General features: G+C 36.4%; 2 protein-coding genes across 3 annotated transcripts; one reads left to right on the top strand and one right to left on the bottom strand.

The window, feature by feature from the left end:
- Positions 1 to 4,348: 4,348 nt before the first annotated feature.
- Positions 4,349 to 15,942, top strand: LOC306771287 (protein phosphatase 1 regulatory subunit 1B-like). Of its 2 annotated transcripts, none has more exons than XM_079260429.1 (5): positions 4,349 to 4,655; positions 11,843 to 11,926; positions 12,317 to 12,392; positions 14,622 to 14,750; positions 14,866 to 15,942. In XM_079260429.1, the coding sequence occupies exons 1-5, from the start codon at positions 4,545 to 4,547 to the stop codon at positions 14,997 to 14,999; spliced, it is 534 nt and encodes a 177-aa protein (XP_079116555.1). In that variant the 5' UTR covers positions 4,349 to 4,544; the 3' UTR covers positions 15,000 to 15,942. The 2 variants fall into 2 exon arrangements, with proteins under 2 accessions (XP_079116555.1, XP_079116554.1); XM_079260428.1 differs by having other exon boundaries at positions 14,863 to 15,942.
- Positions 15,943 to 17,234: 1,292 nt separating this feature from the next.
- Positions 17,235 to 18,700, bottom strand: pnmt (phenylethanolamine N-methyltransferase; the record flags this gene model as incomplete). The annotated part of the gene is made up of 3 exons (XM_079261215.1): positions 17,235 to 17,673; positions 17,886 to 18,096; positions 18,526 to 18,700. The coding sequence occupies 3 exons, from the start codon at positions 18,698 to 18,700 to the stop codon at positions 17,235 to 17,237; spliced, it is 825 nt and encodes a 274-aa protein (XP_079117341.1).
- Positions 18,701 to 24,518: the final 5,818 nt, after the last annotated feature.

The following is a 24,518-nucleotide window of genomic DNA, read 5'->3' as shown; positions in this document are numbered from 1 at the left end:
AGCTTTTCAACTTTATTTTTTCAAAAATCTCTTCTTCATATTAAAAAGGCTTGAAAGTCTGAAACCTAATGTGATGTTTGACAAAAATATATATTCATAAAGCAAGTACAAAACAACAAATTGTGATGTAAAAGCAACATAAAGGATGGCGCATGAAATAAAGACAAAATAGCAAAAGATGTGCAAAAGCAACATAAAAAGTTAGAGAAAAATGCCCATGTTTAAATCACATTTAGATTTTTTGGCTACATAAAAAAAAAAACAACCATTTTAACAACCACAATATGAAACAAAATGCTAAAATAAAAAGGAAATAAACAAATAAATAGAAATAAAATAAAAAAAAGAATTTGGACAGATTACCAAATATTGGCCAAACTGAGACACAAAATATCCATCAGAAGGCTGATGACCAGAATAACTTGTAAGATTCATGATGAAACAAAAATAACCAAGGCAACAATAAATATTACTAAGAAGTAAAAGTGTGACTGCAAACACATAAAAAATGACCAAGTTGTGACAGAAAGAAATAAAAAATGCTTATTAACTCACCTGAGTCATCAAAGTAAAATGCAAAACACACCAAAATGAATTAAATGACTAAAAGACTACAAAGACAGAAACTACAAACTGCTTCAAAAGAAATAAAATAAGACTTGCTTACTGCCCAAATATTTGAACGATGTACAATTTGGACTAAAAGGTTGTTGTTTTTTTTGTTTTTTTTAAAAATACATATAATATTTGCATGCTTGGTGGTCGTTTTGTGACTCATAATGTTTGTTTCTTCATCCTCTGTTTGATAAATTGGGATTAAATGCCTGTTTCCAGGGACCCATATGAAGCCAATGAACACATTTTAGAAGAGCGTTTCATATCCAATTTCTTTTCACATTAAATATAAAAAATCAGATGGACAGGGATGACATGCTTACCAGAGTAGGCTAATAATTTAATGTTTAATGCTCTAAACCATTAACATTGACACTACCATATCAATTTTAATTTTACAGTCATTACTAGAAAAAAATAGATTATCAATTGATAGGCTCATTTACTTGCTTAGAATTATATAAATAAAGAGTATAATGTAGAGACGTATAATTTAAAGACATTTATCACACACACATACATACACACACACACACACACACACACACACACACATACACATATATATATATATATATATATATATATATATATATATATATATATATATATATATATATATATACATATATATATGTGTGTGTGTGTGTGTGTGTGTGTGTGTGTGTGTAAAACAGTAATAGAATTAAAAACTCCTATGGCTGTGATTAAGGTTTTAAAATTAATCTTAAATGTGTTTTTTGGAACTGGGTTTTTACAGAAACAAAAATGATGTTCTTTTTATAACGTTATAAGTGAGCGACATCTGCTGGTTGTTTGAAGTTACTACACCATGACAAATGTCCACCAGTCTGCTCAAGTTATTGGTATTATATAGATTATATATGCACCGTGGTCTACTAAAAATGTGAAATTTGGCCATTATAGTTAATTTCGATTCAAATTTACTGTGAACTCCAAAGCAAATACACTTACATTTTAAGCGTAACTGTTTAAATTATGTTTAAAACAGACTTGAAAAAGGGACGGACTTAGTGCTCCCCCTTGTGACATTCTGGCAGATACCCCCCCTCAAAAAAAAAAAAAAAAAAAAAAAAATGCAAATCTGTATCCTGACTGCAAATCCCATCTCACTGTTACATGCTCCACATTAGGTGTTCTTTTTGCGATGGTCTATGGTGTTAACACACACCAGAAGACAGTGGTTATTCATAGCTGCATTTATTGTAAGTACACTTTTGGAATCATGTGATTTTGCAGCATGTCAGTCTGTCTGAACTTTATCAGCACAGAATGTTCAGAGTTCTGGTGTTTACATGCCACAGTCTCCTGGTTTCTATCAGAGTGCTTGAGGTTTCTCAAAAAGTAAATAATTTATTTTAATCTTCTTATCTATGCTGTAAACAGAAGAAGGTGAATCTGTAAAACAAAACCAGTATGCTCAAACTATACCACAAACAGGATATTAGCCCAGTTATATAATTATAGAATGGTATGGATTCTTTTACACTGTACTCATTATAATATTATATTTTCATGATGGGTTGAACTGAGTTTTGTTTATTGTGGGGCAGGATATAAAATATAAAACATGGAAACCCTTTAGAAATTCCTTAAACATAACCTGTTACCAACTCCTCGTCACACTGTTTTCAGGCACGATGCAGCGCTGCTAGTAGTAACAAAACCTATATTTATTTTGACAGGTCAGAAGTTGAATCTTTCCGTAGGCTGCCTGTTTTGACTTTCTGAGGTTCATTTCAGGATATGATGTATCATTGGATTTGTGAGAACTGAGGATGCTTCACTACCTTTGCAAACTGCATGACATCTCAGCTTCTTCTTTTTCAATTGTTAGAAACTAAATTATTTGTGAAAACAATTTACCTATTCCCCCCGACAATAAACAAACATAAATGGATATTGACACATGGTTGTCAATACACACATAATCAACAATGCATTTCTGTCCTTTTATTGCATATATTTGCATACATTTCTGACCTCACCTCTCCTCTGTCTATAACTCACTTGCACCGACACATGCATGCACACCACAGCTGCTGCTCAGCCAACACTCAGCACTGTGAAGAAAAGCTGTTGCCATGGCAATGAATATCCCAACTGACTACTTCACATATATCTAAAGTATGATATAGCCCCTTTGGCACAAGGGAAAGATAACGTTTAAATTCAACTCAGCTTTTGGAGGTACTTTATAATACAAGTACAGTGGAGGACTTTTACAAATTTTGAAAACTAAAAAGACGTAAATGATATGGTGATAAAAGTGCATCTTCATTTTAAATGCTAATTAAGAGAAAATAACAGTTCAGTTATGAGCTCATCTTTCACACCTGCAACAGAAAATGAAAATGCAGATGTATACATAGCGTTTAGGAGCCTACCTACAATTGCAAAGTTCACTTTCATTTAACAATTGGAAAAAAATTGAGTCTTTGATCGTTTAATGAGGTAAAAATACAACAACATCACCATCAGTTGAAAAAAGGGCTGTATATCTGAGAGAGATCAAATAAAAACATTAAAACAGTTCATTACTGGTTGATTCTTTACTATATAACATCATTATTAGTATTTAAACATTAGTAGAGAGATGTCCCTGTCACAGACACTGAATGGGGCTACTATAGTTTAAACAAGTGTTTCCCAATCCAGGTCCTCAGGCCCCCCTGCCCTGCATGTTTCATAGGTAACCCTACCTTAACACACCTTAATGGAATAAAGGGCTCATTAACAGGCTGCAAAGAACTTTTCAGTAATATTCAGTAATGTGACTCAGGTATGTTGGGGGAAGAACATGTCTAAAACTTGCAGGGAAGGGGGGCCCTGAGGACCTGGATTTGGAAACACTGGTTTAAACAACTGTGGGATAATACCAGTTCCTTTTCTTTTTTGGTGCAGGTTTTTCTTTCTTTTTATTTGCGAGGGTGGTTGAAATTGAAGATGTTCGCAGCTTGCAGATCTCCGAAACATATAGCCCACAGCTGGCAAAAAAACAACTCACTGTCCACTGAATAGATAATTATATCACAGTATAGTAAAAAGAAAGGTAGCTTTCAAATAAAAGAAGATTTTAACTGGAAGCCAAACTATGAAAGTCTTCAGCAAAAATTAAAAACAGGTGAAAAATAGCCCTACACCTATACTTAGGTAACCTGAGGTTATAGTGTCCATCACTGGCTACAATGCACAACAAAAAGTAGTAGAAAAGTTTATATGTTTTTTTTTTTTTTTTATCATTTGATGCAACTATTTGATTTCTGACTGACTCAACTTTTCATTTCAATAATTCCTTTTCTTTTTTTTTTCTTTTTTTTTTTTTTTTTGGAAGTCTCCCTTATTTACTTTTAAAATGCTTTACAAAGAGCCCTGAACATGAAACTTCAGCTGCAAGCCTCCAGTTTTTGGACTCGCCACTTAATCTCGAGGGCAAATCCTCTCTGGGCCACTTTTAAATAGCATTTTCCGACGGCAGCTGAAAGCATCATAAAGCCATAAAGCACAAATTCCACCTTTATTCGACTTCTCTCTTCATCACGTAGAAAGGGTCAGTAATCACAGTGGGAGCGAGAACACATGCATACACACACACTACACACACACACACACACACAGTGAGTGACTGAGTGGGTGAGTGAGGTAAGGGTGGGGGTGGATGGAGGGGAGAGGAAGCAGGCAAAGCTGTCAAACACAACTCCAGAGACCACATAACTGTTGGGACGGAAGAATGCCGCTGATCACTCACTGAAGAATATTTTGGCTCTTCAAAAAAACACACAGACAAACCCACTTTTTTTTCCAGCTCAACCCACCGAGGAAGTCATTCAGGCTGCACGGACAGTAACATCGGGCTCCACTCCACCTGGATTTGCGCGCCTGTGCGTGGAGCTGTCGGACTGGATGCCATGGAACCGGAGATGATGGAGCGAGAGGCGGACAAGGACGCAAGGAGGAAGATCCAGTTCTCCGTGCCCTCTTCCGTGCCCCTCCAGCTGGACCCACGACAAGTAGAGATGGTGAGTACGTGGGGGAGCGTGATGTGTTCCACGCTGATGGTAACAGTGTGTTTGGAATGGGAAGGTCAGGCCTGGGTCATAGTCTGTTTGTATTATCTAAAACTAACATTCAGTGCACTTTTACCTGTTTAGTGGGTCAATACAGCCAGTACTAATAACTTTCACCATGACCACAAGTAAGAATCATTTTCCTCTGCTGCATCTGAAGCTTTACTACTTTATGTTAACAGACACTTATATAACTCCCTGACAAGACTTCACATAACTCTGTATTTTGATGTTGCACTACTCAGTGGGCAGCACTGGGATTAAACTGAGCTGTGCAGCCTTTAGTTTTTTGGAGTCTTTAAGAGTTATGATGAGGCACATGCACCCTTTAAAGCACCTTCCATAACAGTTACAATGAGGGATGCCTAAGCTATAAAGCCCTAACTGTTTATCTGAAACAAAAGACTGCATTATTACTCATAACAGAAGGAGGTGGTGAGTGAATTATGTAAAATAAAACCAGGAGCTCAGGCTGAATCATCCAAAGTGACTTGTAGGAGCAACCATGGTGAAGCAGAAACTGCCTCTGTGTAGTGCTGTGCAAGTGGGGATGTGGATTTATTTGGTTGATGTAAGGTCCATTAAAAGTCATCATGGCACCAATGAGCTAATGTTTGAACACTGCTGCAGTAATACTTTAGCTTTATCTATTTGTTCCGCTGTTAATACTCCTAACTTAATCCTGCTCCCAAAGGCAAATCTCAGTGGAGAGCAGGTGCCATGTCAGAAACTTTCCTTTCCCATGAGTGGAGGATGTGGGAGATTTCATGGCAAATCTGAATGGGAAGCTTGTTTTGTGCTGGAATGTAAAAATCATACCAATAAATCAGTCGCTACTCAAATATTTTTCACACATCTGCTGTTTACAACATAGACTTTGTTTTTTTGTCTCTAGGGGTTTGGACTATTTTCTCCAGTGCAGAGGCACTTCTTCATTTACTTTTCTTAGGTACCCCATTTCTTTTTTTTTCAGAAACGCATCTTGGAATAAAATGCTTCTGACTGATCGCTTATCTTGATTACTTTCTTATGGTAATTTGCTACTCTGTTTTACCTAGTTACCCAGGAAGGGTTCACATAATCAGGCCGCAAATTACCTCCATGGTTCTAATTTATTGCTCTTTCCCACATAAATTTCCACAAATGCGTATTGAGAGCATCATGAGTTGAGTCAGCTTTCCCTTATAAGAAACTGCTCTGGTAATTTGCCAGCTCAGGACCAATAAGATTACTGCAGCATTTCCTGGTAAAGTCCACAAAAGATTACAAAGTCTTTGCACCACAATATGCATAATAATATGTCCTGTTTAAGCCCCCAAGGTGAATCTAATTCTGGTGTTTCACTGTATAAAAATATAATTGCTTAGTTTCAGCTGCTGCTGAAAAGAAGAGGAAGGATATCATCAGAGTAAGGAATCTCTGCAACGTGTAACATCTAGAAATCCAGCTTTGAGGATGAACAGTCCATTAGCTGCATCATTTAAGCACCCTGCATGACAAACATTCTCCCTTCTTATAACACAACATTGTTCTTCAGTAATACAACCTGACAAGATTAATAGCAAACAGGCTTTATGTTATGCTGAATGAGACTCAGCTGTGCAGCGCCTGGCGCATGACTGATAGAAATGAACCGCATCTCACCAAGATATTTAACCACATGTTGCTATTGTTCCTGCAAAAGTATTCCTAGTTCATAGAATAGCTCATCATCAGCAAATCTTCTACACAATTTAAGAAAACACTTTGAATTTGACTTTCACACATGTACATATTTCTGTTCTCTAATCAACCCCCATCCTGCCGAGACTGGCTAGTTAGTGGATTATTTGGTCCACCATCCTGCTCAAGAATTTACAAAATTGGTGTTGATTAAGACCACTTAAAGAGCTTAGAGGTGTTACTGTCTCGTGAATAGACACATCATATGAAGCTTGTGACATCTGGTTTAATTTAGTTTGTCCTTTTGAGCTGGCAGTTCATCCTGAGGAGGAGCTGGAGGACATTAATATGAGTTGGGGGTTAAAAATGCCACGCAGGAAGAACTTGACTAACATTTAAGTGAGGAACCTTCTTGCCTTCCTAAACTGAGAATAGTTTCAACATGGGGTGGAAATAGAGACTGGTAAAGTGTCAAGCAGGGAATGTTTAATTGAATAAGCAAATTGTGGAGTTAAAGGAGGGATGTTGACAGAAGGCACTCAAGAAAAGCAAAAGGGAAGAAAAAAGCGAAGACGGCAAGTGATTAAAATGCAAGAGAGATTAGTTGTGGATGACTGAGGCCTGAATCAAGGACAAGGACAGTTAATGCCAAGAACAAATTTTCAACGTAGAAAATGAAATTCACAAGGAAAACCTGTCAGCCAGTGTAAAAGACACACTCACTCCAGTTGGATAGTTGCAAAGGAAAGACTGTAGATTCAGGTCCAAATCTTCTGATCCTTTTTTTCTTAAACGTCTCCATATAGCTTCACAAGCGCAGGATGATGTATTGCACTTATGGTGTGAAATAATACCTTGTTGCATCTAAAGTTGGACTAATTTTCTTGTTTTTTTTAAATAGCAGAAATACTCCTCTTTTTACCACATTTTATACACGTATACACATCAGTCTTTACCTTTGACCCTGGCAGGTTAGTGCAGATAAGGAAAATGTCTTCTCTGGGCACAAGAGAAGGTCAAAGATTGATAGTGGTATTTTTTTCTTGAAAACATTGGAGTTAAATAAGGGATTATTCACTGAATAAATTGAAATCTTGATATGAATAAAACAGTGGAGTTGGTAGTTTATTTCTCTATTAAAACATATTTAGGTCACATTTATGGGCTGTTGCTGTCATATAATGAGAAAGTTCATGAATTAGATACTATGTATTCATCTTATATACCAAGCATGAAGTGACAGATTGATTATTTAAAGTCTTGTTGCTTTAATTCTTCCTGGGCAGAGGCACAATTTTAATAACTGCTTACCTGGGAAGAAAAGTTATTTAAAAAACACTTTGGGCGTGCAGAGTTGGTGTAGAGTTTGCTCCAACTAGTCAGAGAAACAGTGTTTGCATTTTTCCAGATGAAATATAATATCATAATGCTGTAAAGATGTGATAAATCTCAAACCATGTTTGGTGACAGTCACTGTGTACTGGTTCCAATAATACAGGCTATTAAATTTCCAAAACTTCACCCAGAAACACACACACCATATGTCATATTACAGTGCCACAAAGCAAATAAATTAGAAATCATCATTAAAGGCAACTTTAAAGAGTAAACAATGTCTCTGATATTCATGCTTATAAGGTGTTAAGCTTGGAAAGTGAAAAGATGAATAATAAGTGAAACACGCTGTCAGGTATTTCCACCTCTTAGCCGTACTGTATCAGTGTCAAAGTGACTGGTTAAAATGGTCAGCCTTTCATACATGTTAGCATAAGAAACCAAGTCCAGTATCATGCAGGGTTGGCAGTGCTGGGAATATGTAAACATAGTCCACCTAATGTTTGGTAAACATTTCTGGTTAAGTGCAAATGTAAGATGTGTTACACTAATGTTACCAAGTAATTTAATCTCCTGGTTCTGTTTTATGTTTCTGCAGCAGTTTTAAGTTTAGGAAGTTTTCAGGTTAGCTGGTTTGCTAAAATGCTGCTGAATATTTGTCAGGTATGTCTGAGCACATGCTAAGGTAAAACTGCTTCAGCCGCAGCTGCTTAAAATGACAACATGGCACCTTTGTACATGTTTGAGCTGGAATGGGAGTGTTTTTATGTGTTCTTCAGAGAGTAGCTGCTGAGAAGCGATTAGGAAATTTAACTTTTATTTTGCCTGCTGTTTATCCTCACAACCTTGTTCTTAAAATCGCCGCTGACTCTGGTATGCTTTGGTCAGCTCACACTGTATTGCCTCTCAAAAATGGACAGAACACAGGACAAATAGCTGAGATTGAATATTGTGTTTACAAAAAAGTAACATCTTTTCCTTTAAATAGGTTTTACAAGTTGTAATGGAGGTGGACTGTGACATTGAGCCAGAACTGCTGGAGATATTTGACTAAGCAGAGATGTTCTTCACATCTCAAAGTGGAAAATAGGTTCATGTTTTCTATGAACATTGATTCCAACTGTGAACAAACACTTAAAGCTGGGGTAGGTAATGTTGGGGAGCTGGCACACTGTCTTGGCTCCTCGTCCTCTAGTTTTGCTCTTTGCGTGATCCAAGGCTTTTTTTTTTTTTTTTTTTAATCGGAAACGAACAACTCCATTTCAGTCCAAATGTTTGGATTGGTCAGAGTTTTTACAGATTTACAATAAACTGAGGCGTCAAACTATATTTCTTATTTTTCATGATTACAAAATATATAGACTACTATCAGGATGAGAAACCACTTTACCCAGGGTAAAAAAAAAAAAAAAAAAAAACGTCTCTGAGCAAGATTACCTACCCCAGCTTTAATCTGTGTTCATCAATATTAGGTGTACATATATAAGATAGGTTGTGAATGATTGTAACTAGTCAAAGAGGTGAGGTTAATTTGCATAGGCATCAATCTTAGAGTATTACATGAGCCAAAGGAGTAAAGGTGCAATTCATCTACAAATATTTCAAATGTCTCCTTTTTATGAACATGTATTTATTTTCAGGTATTTAATCAATGTGCGATTTCCATTATGACTGGATTAATTATTAAGTGTATCATAATCATAAATCAATATTCCTTATAATTTACAAATTATTCATCCAATGAATTTTTATCCATCTATACTTTGAATGGACAAAATGAAGCTGGGTGGGAAATGGGTACACCCTGAAGAGGTCACACAGAGCTAACATGAATAAAAAACTAGAAGTGCTCAAAGATTTCAGACCTCTGCCAGGCATTGAGTTTTTTTAAATCTATTTGTTTATTTGGGTTTTCACCAATAATTATTGACATTAGTTTTTAAGCTTAAAGCTCTAATGGCAAAATGATCAATATCTTCCTCTAACAAATCCTTTAAAAAACCATCCTGGCTCCTTGTGGTGATACAGATCACTTAAAAAGGCTAATCATTTGTCATTTATTCAGTTTTAGAGATTTTCCAGAAATGTAATCAAATATAGTGTTGAAATCTATTTGCATTTTGACAGTAAAAGATAATGTGAACACATTTTCCCCAACTCTAACGATGACTTCAAAATAATATTTGTTTCAGATTAAAGTGATTGAGTCATAAATATGGATGATCCAGAGTAAAGGGAAGCAGAGTGAAACCTGCCTACACATCTCATGGCTACACTCCAAGCTGTGATTGGTTTGGCCGTCACTTTTCTTTTGTAATACCAGTAATCTTCTGCTATAACACACTCTAAAGTAAACAGAGACAGATTAATATTCAGTTGCTTTCACCATGAGTAACGTGGTATGATAACACGACTTACAAAAGGAAAGTACATGTACTGAAACTATCACAAATGCAAAAATGAAGAAGTTTTGGAAACAACAGGTATAAAAAGTTAAAACTATCCTCAAAATGCCTGCACTGCATTCACATATGAGCAATGAATGTCGCAGTTAACTGGGTCGGACTAAATGACACACCTGTGAAGTACTCCGCAAACAAAACTTACAAAATCAGCTGCTATTTCAGAACCACGGACAGTGCCCTGAATTTATCGATAAATATGTCAAATATCAATTAAAAAAAAGGCAACTCATATTTCAGATTCATAGATTCTAACTTGCACAAGCCCCAGTCAGATGAAGCAGATGAAACAAACCTGATTTTGCAACTGCTGCACTTTTTTCTCCCAAAGTTGTCTGAGCAAATGGACAACCTTCAAATGCAGCCATCGGTTTTCTACATGCCTTCTAACCAACTAACACGTACATTACATATGCAAACATGGCTTATGTGAGTCAAATCTTTGGGTAGTACCTACACTTTTATTTCAGTCTGACACTGTACAGCATTAAACATTAGAGAGATGATAGTTGATGCACAGTGTGACTTCTGAACTGAGCAGCAATAGCAGTAAGGCAAACCTTTTGTCATAAATCAGTATAAGTACTATGAAATATTTTGTTCCCTATGGGATGCACATGGTTTTCATGATGTATTGCCATTTGGAAGGTGGAAATGTGTAACAAATTTACAAATGCTACAAAAACACAACACACTCACACAAGTTACAAACTAAAGACTGAATTAATCCATGCAGTCTTACACTCTTTACATTATGTGGCGTCTCTACAGGTAATACGTGATGCTCCTCTGTACATAATAAACATTCCCAACATATGTGCCTTTTGAGACTAATATCTTGTCACATAACGTTTAGCTTGTAAAGATTGGAACTTAAATTTCTCATGTATCTTCAGACTATCTTAGCCTGATCCTGATTCAGATTATTAGTGATTGGCTCCAGAGTTTTCACGTGACATAATGCTCAATAAAGTGGAACAAAGACCCAAATGAAATCAGAAATTTAGAGTGAACTGTTTTTGAGATAGCCCTGTGATGGACTGGTGACCTGTCCAGGGTGTACCCTGCCTCTCGCCCAAAGGCTGCTGGGATAGGCTCCACCTCCCCCGCGACCCTTAATTGGATTAACCGGTTTCAGAAAATGAATGAATGATTGTTTTCGAGATATCTATAAAAACACAGCTCACCAGGATACCCCAGTGCAGTTAGTTAATGGTTGGAGTTTGATCCTTTGATGAGAAATTTTATGTTTAAAGGTCTTTGTGTTTGATGCAAACAGTTCTAGGGGTGAAAACAGAAAGAGGAAGGCAGAAGAAAAAGAAGAAGAGATAGAAATAGGAAGCGTCAGGGCAAACAGATTCTCTGCTTAGATCCTTAATAATCCACCCACTGTCTATGACAAAATATAATCCTTTTTCAGGATCAATTGGACAGCAATCATTGCTGGTTGTTACATAAGTACATGAATACCTGTCAGAACTAATCTTCCACAGATATTACAATACAAAGCTCTTTGCTGAACCATATATTGTTGATAGCTTCATAACTGTAATATACATAGTTTTTGGACATTTTTCACACACACATATACTTAAACACAAGTTAACACACACCCTGGTTAAATACAAACAAAACAAATAAAAAATAAAAATAGTCTTTCTTTCTTTTTTATTTCCCAAGATTCGACGTCGGAGACCAACACCCGCCACTTTATTCAGACTGACAGACCCACCATCACCAGAGGAAGAGAGTGGTCCGCATCAGGTGGGTCAAGTGATGTAACATAAACCAAACCCAAAAGAGGCTTTGCATCAAGTTGGAGTCAGTCGAAGAAGAAAATCAACAACTTTTCTTTCTAAGTTGCTTCAAATATATTACAAAGTTTAAAATCAAGAACTTGGTACATCATTGACTCTTCATTCCTTCATTTCAACATAAATAAGGATCCAGTGTATCACTGTTTTTGTGTCATTGTTCCTGCTTCACTGCTTTAAAGTTAACTACTTAAAAATAGCTCATACATACATTTAATTAGAATATTATGTAATTTGTTTGGGGCTACTTTACCACAAGGTGGTGTTAAGAATTTGATGCAGTAACTGAACATATGGTGCATATCTGTGAGCTGTAACAATGCATTTTTTTCCCCTTCAGTGGGTTCTGGGGGAAAACGGATCTTTGAAAGCCAAACTGGTCCACATGTCATCTTACCAGCCGCCCTCTCTCAACGGTAAACGCATTCTACACGTATTATTTTGGATATGTGTTCAACCTTATGTAAGAAGACTAAATGGGGAAACTGAAGGTCTAATTCTGCTGTGGCAAATGCCATGTGGTTTATATCTGTCTGGACTACGTGCATATCCAAAAAACAGCAAGATCTGTGTGCGTCTGCGTTGTGCATGGATGTATGAATGTGTGTTATGTGAGATTAGGAGCAGAGACAGCTGTGAGTCTGTTCTGGATCATCCTGGATTAAAAGATGCAGCTGCAACATGGTTTCACACAAACGCATACACACACATGTCCGGTTTATGTAGCTTGTGGGCACTCTGCACTGACATAGTGTATTATTCAGCTCCTTAACCTAACCCTAAAACCTTATTATAATCTAGTTCTATCGCAACCCTAAAACCAAGTACCAGCCTTCAAAAAGTATTTCCCGCTTGCGACAAAATTGTGGCAACACATTTTAAAGAAATCCCCATAACTTAGGGTCCAGTTAGGCGTTGGCGCTCATCATGAGTAAATGCAAGCACACTTATACACACACTAATATACAAATATAAAAAACACTACTCACATGTTATTTTTGATATTCTACTGTGTCTATCTGCCCCTTGTGAGTCCCCACTTAGGGTTGTTGTTACTCACTAAAATGACATCTCTGTGTTATTATTCCTGTATATGTTGGTAATTTCCCATTAAAGGAAACGATGAATTCTGCTGGAAGATGCAGCATTATTTTAAGATACACATGTTTCTTGTTTCTTGTTTGCATGTTCTCCCTGTGTATGCGTGGGTTCTCTCCAGGTACTCCGGCTTCCTCCCACCATCCAAAGACATGCATGTTAGGTTAATTGATTACTCTAAATTGCCCCTAGGAATGAGTGTGAGCATGAGTGGTTGTTTGTCTCTGTGTGGCCCTGCGATGGACTGGCGAGCTGTCCAGGGTGTACCCTGCCTGTCGCCCGGGGCCAGCTGGGATGGGCTCCAGCTTCCCCACGACCCTGAATTGGATTAAGCGGTTCAGAAAATGAATGAATGAATGAATGAATGTTTCTTGTATGTTACGTATCTGGGAGACAAATAGCAATGGAATTCCATTCTCTCCCATGTGCATGCTGGTATTTATGTCAATGATATCCTGGCATACGGCTCCTTCCTCGATTCTGCATGCAGTGTACTGTACACCCCTTCAAGGCAGAATCATAACACTGAGATGTACAGCAATAACGCTTCCCACCGCAATGCATTCTGCAGGAATGGAACATGAAGAAGTCGTCATATGATTACTAGACCTCCAAAGTCTGAGATCGCAGCTTAGCAATGAGAATTTCTTTAAAAAAGTGAAATAAATAAAAGTCAGAAACTTGAATATCCCACCTTTGTGGAGAGGAAGGATCTGTTGTGACTGTCATGGTGTTTCAGGACATTTCTGGAATCTGAACTAATAATAATAATAATAATAATAATAATAATAATAATAATAATAATAATAATAATAACAATAATAATAATAATAATAATAATAATAATAATGATAAAAAATAGTAATAATTAATTTTATTTGTTGGGTGCCTTTCTAGACACTCAAGGTCACCTTACATCACACATGATAAAATTGCATTAAAACAAGTTGAAAACAACAGACATTAAAACAGACATTAAAAGACGGTGCAATTAACTGAGGCTGCTTTGGAAGGGGCTTCTACACAGTATATCACTGCACTGGTTTTAATACTGTGGCTGATCTTACATGTATGTAAAAGAATGTCAGCATATCCTAAACAAAGAATTGTTATATAGACATTGCTTTAACTCATTAGAATGTTATGTTACATTACATCTTTATTGAGACTTCTAATAGCAAGTGCACTGATGTCATTTGCAGATAATGCAGCTTTGTTCTTTGATAAGAAAGAACAAATTGATTGTCCCCTTTTCCAGACATTAATTATGAGAGAAATTTACAGTTTTAGCTTAAAATGGGACAGTTCAGTTTGTTCACCACCTGTTATTAGTATTGTAAGTTGTAAAAAAAAAAAAAAAAAAAAAAAAAAAAAAAGGTTGTTGCAGATTTTTCAAGGAAACAGATCACATGTGATCACAGTGAATAATTTCACCCTCCCTCCTGCCTTTGCTCTTATTTGTCTGTTGTTTGTTGTTGGAATAAATCCCATCTTCACGTGTAAAATTGTTACAGTGCTCACTTTACTCTGTTGATTTGTATTTCCAGCTGTCCAAAAGATGGCTCGAGCCCACTTGTCGTCTCTTGACATGAAGTCTGTGGATGGAGAGGATCCCTCTTCTGGGGAAGAAGAGGATCAAAAGGACGAGGAGGAGCAGCAGGAAGCCTCTGGTACAAGTGCGTGGGTTATTCAGATTGGTGGTTTCTTACACTACTGTCAGCGTAACTCTCATGCTGATACTTTAAATAAATCACAAACATTATTTACATTTTCAAATTATTTTCACAGCAGACCCCGGAGAGGACAGCAGATCTCTAAGAGATCCATCTCATCTGCTGGACAGTTCAGCAGCGAGGCCTGAACCCGCTCTCTGCCATGACGCCATGGATAAGTCCTCAGAAAGCAAGGAAGTAGAGGACAAATGACAAAAAAAGATGGCGCAAATGCATACTGAATCAGTGAGGAAATTACCTTCATAGCACGTACAGGGGCTGCGTGTGTGTATGCAGGAGTGTACGTAGGGGTGTGTATTTTTTATGTCTGTACGTGTTTGCATTCATGCAATAAAAAAGCTGAATGTGGAAAAAAGAGCAAGAGGCAGATAAAATCTGACCAAGGAAGAATAAGAATGGATTGGTGTGTGTGTGTGTGTGTGTGTGTTGTTAGAGAGGGTTGACTTGGAAATCCATTTTAATGACCCACTGGCTTATTCCAGAGCATCCAACAGCCCTCCAGAACCACTGAAAGGTCAAACTGGAATTGTCACCATGCCATGTCTGAATGAACTTCTTTATTTTCACTTCCTCACAATGTGAAGTGGAAGTTACTTTAGAAAATAACCTCCATGTGTTATGAAAGAAAATAACCATATCATATTGTACATTTTTAAACCAACACATTAGTTCAGTAGTTTTTGTCTTTAGTACTCATGTGGCATTGTTGTTACTTCAACAAGGTTTTGCATTCACAAATAAATGTGATATTTTATTCCATTATCCCCCCAGAAATCAGGTCATTTAGATCCTTAAATGCAATCAAATTCAGTTGGGATGCATCTCAGTAAGAGCAGTCATTCTGGATGCCTGGTTGCAAGGTCAGTGGAACAAAAAGAGGATGGATTACTGATAATTTGAGCACACTAGATCAAGATTATACTCTGTCAGACTGATGTAACTAATCATGATAATGTATTCCTGTCTTTCAGTGCTAAAATTATAGAGGCTTTTTGTAACAAGCATGATCTGCTTGTGATGGGATGCATAAGTGATGGGAATGGAAGATTCCTAATATTAAAGAATCAAATTGAATGGAAAAAGTGAAGGTTCATTTATGACCCTGTATATAAATAATGTGTTTGTTATTAATAAAACAACTCAAATAGATTGCAAGTGTTGTTATTGTGAGTCTGTATTCTGTAGAATTCAGTTGTTTCATTTAGTTTCTGCAGTTAGACATAAAGGCAAAAGGCACTATCTGGTGTTTCAGTCAGTGCATGGTCGCAGCTTGCACAAATATCATGTGCAATGTTTACATCCAAATTTAGCTAATAATACTATACCAGCAAGTTGTACGAAATCTTTATTTTGTCATTTGTTACGAAAAGCCATTGATGTAGATTTTAAGGTTATTTGAACCTTTGCTATGGTTATGTATTACTACAAAGCTGATGAAATCTCCACAAAGTTAATTAAATTAGTTTAAATTTGTTAAATTACTATTTTTTAATTAAATTTTTCATTTCATTTAATTTCATTCATTCATTTAACAAGATTTGCAGTGAGTTTAGCTAATTTAGGGAGCATGAAAATATCTATTTCTGTCTCAGTTCCCTTTAATTTTATGAATAGTCGTTTGCTTTTCAGTTGAAAGCTGTGCAGTCACAAGTTAACATGATGTGGACATGACAGGCATGTTTCAAGCATCCATGGCTTGTTTTAGAGGAGCCACTAAAGATGGTCAGACAGTGACATCTAGTGTTCAGTGCTTCTAATTACAGAAAACTTAATTCACTGAACTGTGTTCTGAAAAAATACCTAAAAAAGTCCGTTTTTGGTTTTTTTGCAAAAGAATTCATCTTGGACACTTTTCCTCTAGACACCTCTCATCCTCAGTGCAGAAAATATTTAAACAAGACATATAAGATAGTATAGACGCAGTAAGAGGTGATAACATGGATAAATAATTTTTATTCATAGAAGCAGTCACTACAGAAAAGTTCTACCTTTTATTTAAATAACAGCTGGTTAAAATAACCATATATTTATGAAAATATACCCTTTATGCCAAGCTTTCTACGATTTAGCTATGCAAACTAAGGCATTTGATATTTAATGGGGAAGTAGTCGAGTTTGAACTGCAGGAGGCAACCTTTCATGATATTTTCAGCACTAATGAGCACTTTGCCATAGTTATGAATTTACTAAACATTAAAAACAAATAAAATGAACCACTTCAGTCTATGCTTGTGGGGTTTTTTTCTTCCCTTAGCATAAGTTGAAATATTTGTTTAAATGTTAGAAATTTCAGTCATATAATCATCTCTACCAAATTAAAAACACAAGTAAGTCAGCATATTTAGCAACTTCCTTTTGCCAACTTTCTTACCCTGGTCTGATCTTTATATGTTGCCTTTTCTTTTCTGATTTCCATCACTTGATTCATTATTCCTTCCTTGCCTTTACAAAAAACACTCCTGTCACATCATCAACCCCCACCTTCATATCCTGAGGCAGTGTGTAAACTTCCAGCCTGATCAGTGTGTAACCACTCTCCACCAAGCTAGCACACACCTGTGCCTCATTCAGTGGGACCACAGGGATCCTCACCCCAGGTCCCCCAAAATAGTAACTCTCCCCGAGAGCTCCAATGAGGAGGAGGTGGCCACCAGGCCGTAGGAGCTTCCGGATGTGGCCCAGAGCCCTGGTGAAGGCAGGCAGGTCAGGGCTGACACTCTCCAGGCAGAAGCTAGACACCAGACAGTCAGCGCCAGTTGCAGGAAGGGCATCAGGAGCCAGAGGCTCAGAGCTGTGCACATCAACGGGGAGAATGTCTGCAATGACCTGACGCAGCTTTGCAGCTTTTTCCATCCATGCTGAAGCCCTGAAAGAAAGAGTGTTAATAAAGTTCCCAGCAGGGCATCTTATCTGTAGAGTCCAGTATTTGAAGCTTATAGTTAGATGCCTTTTAAAAAAATTGAAGTGTGTGATTTAACAACAATAAATTTATAATGATACAAGTCATCACTTGTATCACACTTCACCATGTGCTCTGTTTGGACTTTTAAACAATTTTAAACTTATCTTTTTTTGTACCTTCGTCCCTCCAGTTTGCAGACATGCTGCAGGTACGGCGTCCAGTCCAGACTGCATCCTCCGTCACCCTGAAGCCAGTGCCTCAGCTCCTGCCGGTTTACTTCCAGGTAGTCGGTGAGTACCACTTTACTGAAAATCTCACAGCCACTCAGCACCTGGTACAGAGTGGGGCCGGAACCAATGTCCACCAGGAGCTCACCGCTCACATCGCCTGAGAAAGAGGGAAGAGAAAATAGGAAAGGAAAATGAGAGAAAGACACAAAGGAAGTGTTCTTGATCCTCTGACATTCCCTGAAAAAGTTCTAAATGACAATTCTGATTAGTGATTTAGAGGTTCAAGAAATGAACTTTCACATCAAATTAAGACAGAAATAATTTTTGCTTATCAGCACATAAAGATTATCTGAGAAATGAGAGAATAAAATACATTTCAGCAATGATTAATTTCACATCAGATCTTTTTATCATCTTCCTCAGAAACGTGCGATATCCAGTCATAAACTGAATGTTTGTACAAATAAAAAAAAGAATGCATATATTGAGTTGAGGAGACATTTTGGTGTTTTTATTATTATATTAAAAGCTATTTTTTATTTAATATAATATGTTTACACCATGCTGTTTGCATTGTTCATCTTACCTTCATTGAATGCTCTATGCAGACATGCCAGTTTCCAAGGCACAATGCTGTCTTTTCTTTCAAAATCGGCCCGTGGTGGAGTATAGTTGTACTGCAGATATGCTGCAGGATCAAACTTCTGGTAGCAGGCTGCCATAGCTGCTATTCCATTTTCTTTTACCTTTTCTTCCGCCATCACCTTCTCCTTGCAGCTCTACGTTTGCACTCGTGTTTCAGTTGATCACTGGTCAGGTACACTGCTTCCCACCGTATTGACTTTTATACCTGCAGTGTATTGTTTATCTATGCTATTGTGTTTGCGCTTTAGGCTACTCAGACTGAGATAGTGATCTTGTTTGTCTGGCTGTTTGTCATCCTTTCTGTCATGGCTCCTGATAGCATTTGTTCTGTTCACATATCCTTGCCCTGTGGCACTGATACCATCAGATCAGGGGGCTTCCTCGAACACCAGGTCCATTAACTGACTCTTCTTATGGCTTTCAGGGCCTTCGTCCACCTTTCAAAGGCCTTCCATATCTACATGATCACTAAACAGGACCTTTTGTATCCAGTTGGATTTATCTCATGAAAAGCCCTTGAAAGACACAAACAGGTCTACCTTTGGGACAAACAGATTATTTCCTAACATAGTCAGAGCCTTTTTGCTTGATAGTCATGTTTGTAGCGAGATTTGGACATCAGGGATATTCAGTAGCAAAGTAAAGAAGTAAAATCTTACTTCTTACAATATATTGTAAATGTAATAGGGTGTCCATAAAAAAAAGTTTTAAAAAGTATAACAAAGGCAAATGATGACTATTATATAAAATCAAACTTCTTCCATGTACTCATGTCAAAGTTTTATGAAATATGTCGTTTGTTTGTTTCAGGTACCCTTTTGAAGACAGCACTTGTGTTTAATAGAACCCTAAAAAAATGGCTGCTCCTCAAGGAACTCCATAATGTGTATTGTCGTACATTCAAACCAATCTGGATACACACAGTTAACATAAATACACGAATAAATATGGATGGTATTCATCTTTATGTCCCTCAATGTGTACATGGCCTATGTGTTGAGACAGGGACAATGTTGGATAATAAGAGAAATGGGCGACCAAAAACATCCAAGGAAAGCAGATTTAGAGGTTTATGAAATGGGAGAGAAATATTTATTATTTCAAAGCTCTGGTTTTGATCACATCAAGCCACTGGTCAAGCAAAACCACTGACATGTTGGAGCTTAGTTATAGAAATACCAATCAGGGTTTGAGTTATATTAAAAAGCAGGAGCAGCATGATTAGCCATGGGGACTGCTGTTGGTGTAAAAGTGCAAAATCTTTTTCCATTACAAAAACAGGATTTTCCACCTCCACCAATATATTTCTTTACAGTACTATCCTCAGTACTCTCTCCCTCTGTCTCTTTTTAGGAGAAATTCTACAAACATCACTGCAGAAAACCAGATTAAGAATGTAATGCTAAATAAAATCACAGAACGCAATCAAGTTAAAATGAACTAATTTGAGCTGGTTGCCTGCAATCTGGTCATTCTTAAATACTTACTGACTGAACACTAGGGGTGGGAAAATCAAATCAAAAAATCAAATATTGGGATTTTTTGTTTCACAATTTTAAAATCGATTTTTTTTTTTTTTTTTTTTTGTTAAAACTTTTTTTTTTTTTTTTCAAATTAATAAAAATAATTCATTATAAACTTTTGGTCATTTTTATTGTTTTTACTTGGCTTCTTGGGCATTACAGCAGCAGAATGATGGTCTGGGTACTGTGTTGTTTTTTCCGAATTGAACTCAAGAAAAATGATGAGTAAAAAAAGTTTTGTACTTTTTTTTGTTTGTTTTTAATCTACAAAATCAGCAATATTGAAGAATTGTAAGAATCGCAATTTCAATAGAATCGGCACCCAAAAAATCGGAATCGAATCAGGACAAATACATATTGCAGTGAACCCTAATAGTTTCTGTTTCAACCAATATGGAAAACAGCCATGCATCAAACATATTTGACAGTGGTGTTTTAAAGCACATTGTTCACTATTTCAACATGTACATTAAGTCCAAGTAATGTCTATAAGTAATGTAAGTTCTATTTAGCTTTATTGTGATATATATTTAGTGGTTGGAAAGATATTTCCACACAAAACCACTAAAGTCCAGATAGAAACTGAGAAAAAGTTGTAAAAACACCTAAATGACCAGATCAAAGGAATCAAAATGGACAGCCTTGTGCTGTAAGCTTGTGAAGATACACACGTGCAGTCACATCCAAACCTTGATGAACACATAGTGGATTAGTGGAGACAGGAGTAAGCTCAGTTTTTCTCCTGAGACAGAAAGACAGATAAAAAAAGCAAGGAGGAGGAGGAACACAGAAGAACAGATAAAGGGCAAAATCAGGCAACAGAGAAAGGCACAGGACTGATATAATGGGATAACACACATTTATCCAAAGCTACAGGAGCCAATTTAGTTATCTGTGGTCCTGGGGGCAGTGGGGGTTCAGCACTGTCAGTTAACTCTGCTCTGGGTTACTTTTTCTTTTATCACAGTAGGACGATGCAGGTACACAGCAAACTTTCATCTTTGTGTGTTTTTATTTTCCTTTTTACCAATTATAGGAAATAAGGGTTATAAGTTTTAAATCACTTCTGATCTTTTTCAGATTGATGAGTGGGATGTAATTTTGATTAAAAAAGCTAAAAATGAATGACAAGAAACAGTTTGAAAATAAATAAAGGATTTGTTACAGATGAATCATCACCTGATTCAGGATTTCTGTAGGTTTTGTGCTGCTATATTTGGTTTATTATATACTGTAACAGACTATGCAAACATGTATGTAAATTGTACATTAAACCTCACGAGTATTTTCCACAAAATGAATAACATGGATAAAAACGTGGAAACATTTTTCATTTGAATGTTTTATTTTTTCCTTAATTGCGAATTTGCTTTGTTAGCTTTTCAGCTCAGAGAAATAATGATAATAAATTGTATACATACTAAAATAATGGTAGCTGCATAGTGACAGATCTCTTTTAAAAATTTTATTTTTCTCTGTGAAATCATGAAAATCATAGATCACATATTCTTATTGATTGAAAAATAGAAATTTTTCATGTTTTGGAAACAAATACATTAAATACTATTATATTTATAACATTTTCCTCATCATTCATTTACTCAGCTTATTATCCCTTCTGGGCAGAGATACAATCTGCAGGAATTCCATAAACGTCTCCATCTGTTGAACTGTTGATTTACAGCTGGCGGTAAGCCTTTAACACACCATTATTTTTCATGTTCATTATATTATATATAGGTTTTGATTGATTTAGTATAGAATAGTCCACTGACATAATCTACTAAGGGTTTATTGACTTATTAATTTTTAGATCATTTCACATAAATAGTGTAGTTGTGGTCTGCAAACTCAGGACTTTATCATATTTTCTGACTTCAAGATTTAAAAGTAAATTTGTAGCCTGTTCCTGCCTTTTGGTTAAACACGTTTTTCTCCATGAAGAATAGGATTATTTCCATGTTGTGTGGCTTTACTATTCTGTTGTAGTACCTATGGAATTGCCTGATTTCATGTTGTGGTTTATTTCGTAAATAGGTCTATAATGATGATTATGGTGATTATTATTATTATTATTATTATTATTATTATTATTATTATTATTACTATTATTATTATTATTATTAATTAATTAATTAATCAATTTATTTATTTATTTATTTATTTATTTTAAACTATTTATGGCATGTTGTTTTGAAACAACATGTTGGACATTTCCGGGTTTTTTTTTCTCCACGTCTCGCCGGCTGGGTTGCTTTCACTTCCTGCCACTTCAGCTGTAATTTACGAGATTCTGCAGACATTTTATTTACATCAGGACCTATTGTCAGGCAGTTTGTCCGGTAGGAGTAATGTCAGAAAGAAATTCTTCACAGACTTTGTGTTGACACACGCACCGTTTAAATATGTGACAAACTGCAGTGACAGTTGTCTTTAGCCCGCATTTCAGTGGTGGGAGGAGTCATTCACGTGCGCAGCTCACGCCTGCCTGTTTGTCTGATAACTACAGGAATCAATGGTCAAAGAAGATGAAGAAGTCTTTGTACAAGATTGAACTTAGCGCTTGTGCAAACCAAGGAAGAAATATATTGCGACTTCAGGAGTTTAAGTAAGAATCAAACTTTTTTGTTTGTTTTTATCTCTGACTTGGTTTTTTTGTTTTGTTTTGTTGGTTTTTTTTTTGTCCAGGGGAGCAGGATGATCATTATGTGTCCACATGCACAGCCATGTACATGTGAACTCATGCACATGTAGCTAAAATGGATCATATTTCATGTAACTGTTTACATTTAACCATCATCCTTAGCATCTCTGGCTATTTACTCAGTGTAACAGGTTTGTTTTCTCTCACTTTGTTTTTCCACTTATCTTTCTGACACAATAGACTACAAAGATGTTGCTGCAAAGGCTGAACCTGTGTTCAATCTCAGCAATCCCTCTGGGTTCACAGAGACACATCCCCAGGTTGGTCAGCAGACCACTGACAGAAGGCAAGCAACACTTCAGTACTGAGATGTCATATTCTCTGTTTCCTCTGCATGCATGATGTGATTGGATCGCAGAAATCCAGCAACCAGGGTTATAAAAAAATAAAAACAAATATCAATTCTAGACTTTTAGGTAAAAAAAAAAAAAAGAACACTGTTGCACTATACCGGCTATACTGGTGTAAATAATTACCTGATTATTTACATTTTTTGTAAGTGAATCTTGAACATATTATAAATCTCCAATTTTAAAACATTACTCCAATATTAGTGTTTTTTGGCACAAATATGCCACTGTAAGCAAATTAGTTTTATATATTTTCTGACATTTTAGAGATTTAAGTAAAAAGAATGGAATCAAGAGGATTTATGACATTAAAATTTAATATTCTTTCCATTAAATATCCTTGAAAATAAATTGCAGCTGAAAAATCCAGAAGTTTACAGTGTGTGAAAGTTAGAATACATGTTGACCTCCGCATGAACATACATTGAAAGATCACTGTATTTTAGAGAGTTTGACAGATTTATAAAGTGCAAGTCTGTTTGTTAAATTCCAGATATACACCTGTTTAGCTGCAGTTGAGTTTTTGTGCCTGCAGGGTCTTTCTGACCGACTGTAAAAGATGTCACAGGCTCCCTCTTGCGCCTCATTGCTCCAGAGAGATGTGTAATGTCAGCAAAGGCTTTTTCTGCCTGCACTGCTGATGTGGCAGTTTGAAGGCTGTGATTATCTGTTTCACAGGTTACAGATGGGTATGTGCCACGACTTTGCTCTCTTTCCCTCAGTGATTTAGCTCAACGGCTCAACTCAGCACAACACTCACAGCTCGATGTGAAGGTTCTGTGTCAGAAAAGCTTCTGTTTCAAGAAAGGAAATGTAATGATAAATTGGCACATTTGTGATGAATTTTTAAAGGTGTGACATACAGTACCAGTCAAAAGTTTAGACACACTTTCCTATTAAATTAAATAGGAGGGTGGATTAAAACCTTTGAGTGGCATTTTTTTTTAAATATAAAGCCAGTGTAGTAATGATAAGTTTTATTGCATACAGAAGTAATTTAAACAAATCCTTAGGGACCAGTGTTATTGGATTAAGACTTGAACCATCTTATTGTGTGTATTATGTAAAGCCACCAGTGAGAGCTGTGGACCCCTGGCTGCTTCAAGTTAACACCACTGCTTTCATTAGCTAGCTTTTCTTTTTTTTAAATACTTAATTTTTATTGAAGCATTTTTTACATAAACAATAACAGTTATAGTCGGTACAGTTTGCACAACATGAACTTGGCGACAGAAAAATAAATGTCATAATACAAATATTATATCATTACAAAAAATTGGGGAACAATATCCTTTTTTTTGTGTGTGTGTGTGTGTGTGTGTGTGTGTGTGTTTACTTGGTTTGTTTTTCCCCCTAT

Source organism: Telmatherina bonti, assembly GCF_933228915.1.
Source record: "Telmatherina bonti genome assembly, chromosome: 21".
Classification (NCBI taxonomy): domain Eukaryota; kingdom Metazoa; phylum Chordata; class Actinopteri; order Atheriniformes; family Telmatherinidae; genus Telmatherina; species Telmatherina bonti.
Note: the sequence above shows the minus strand (reverse complement) of the source record. Positions and strands in the feature narration are given on the sequence as shown.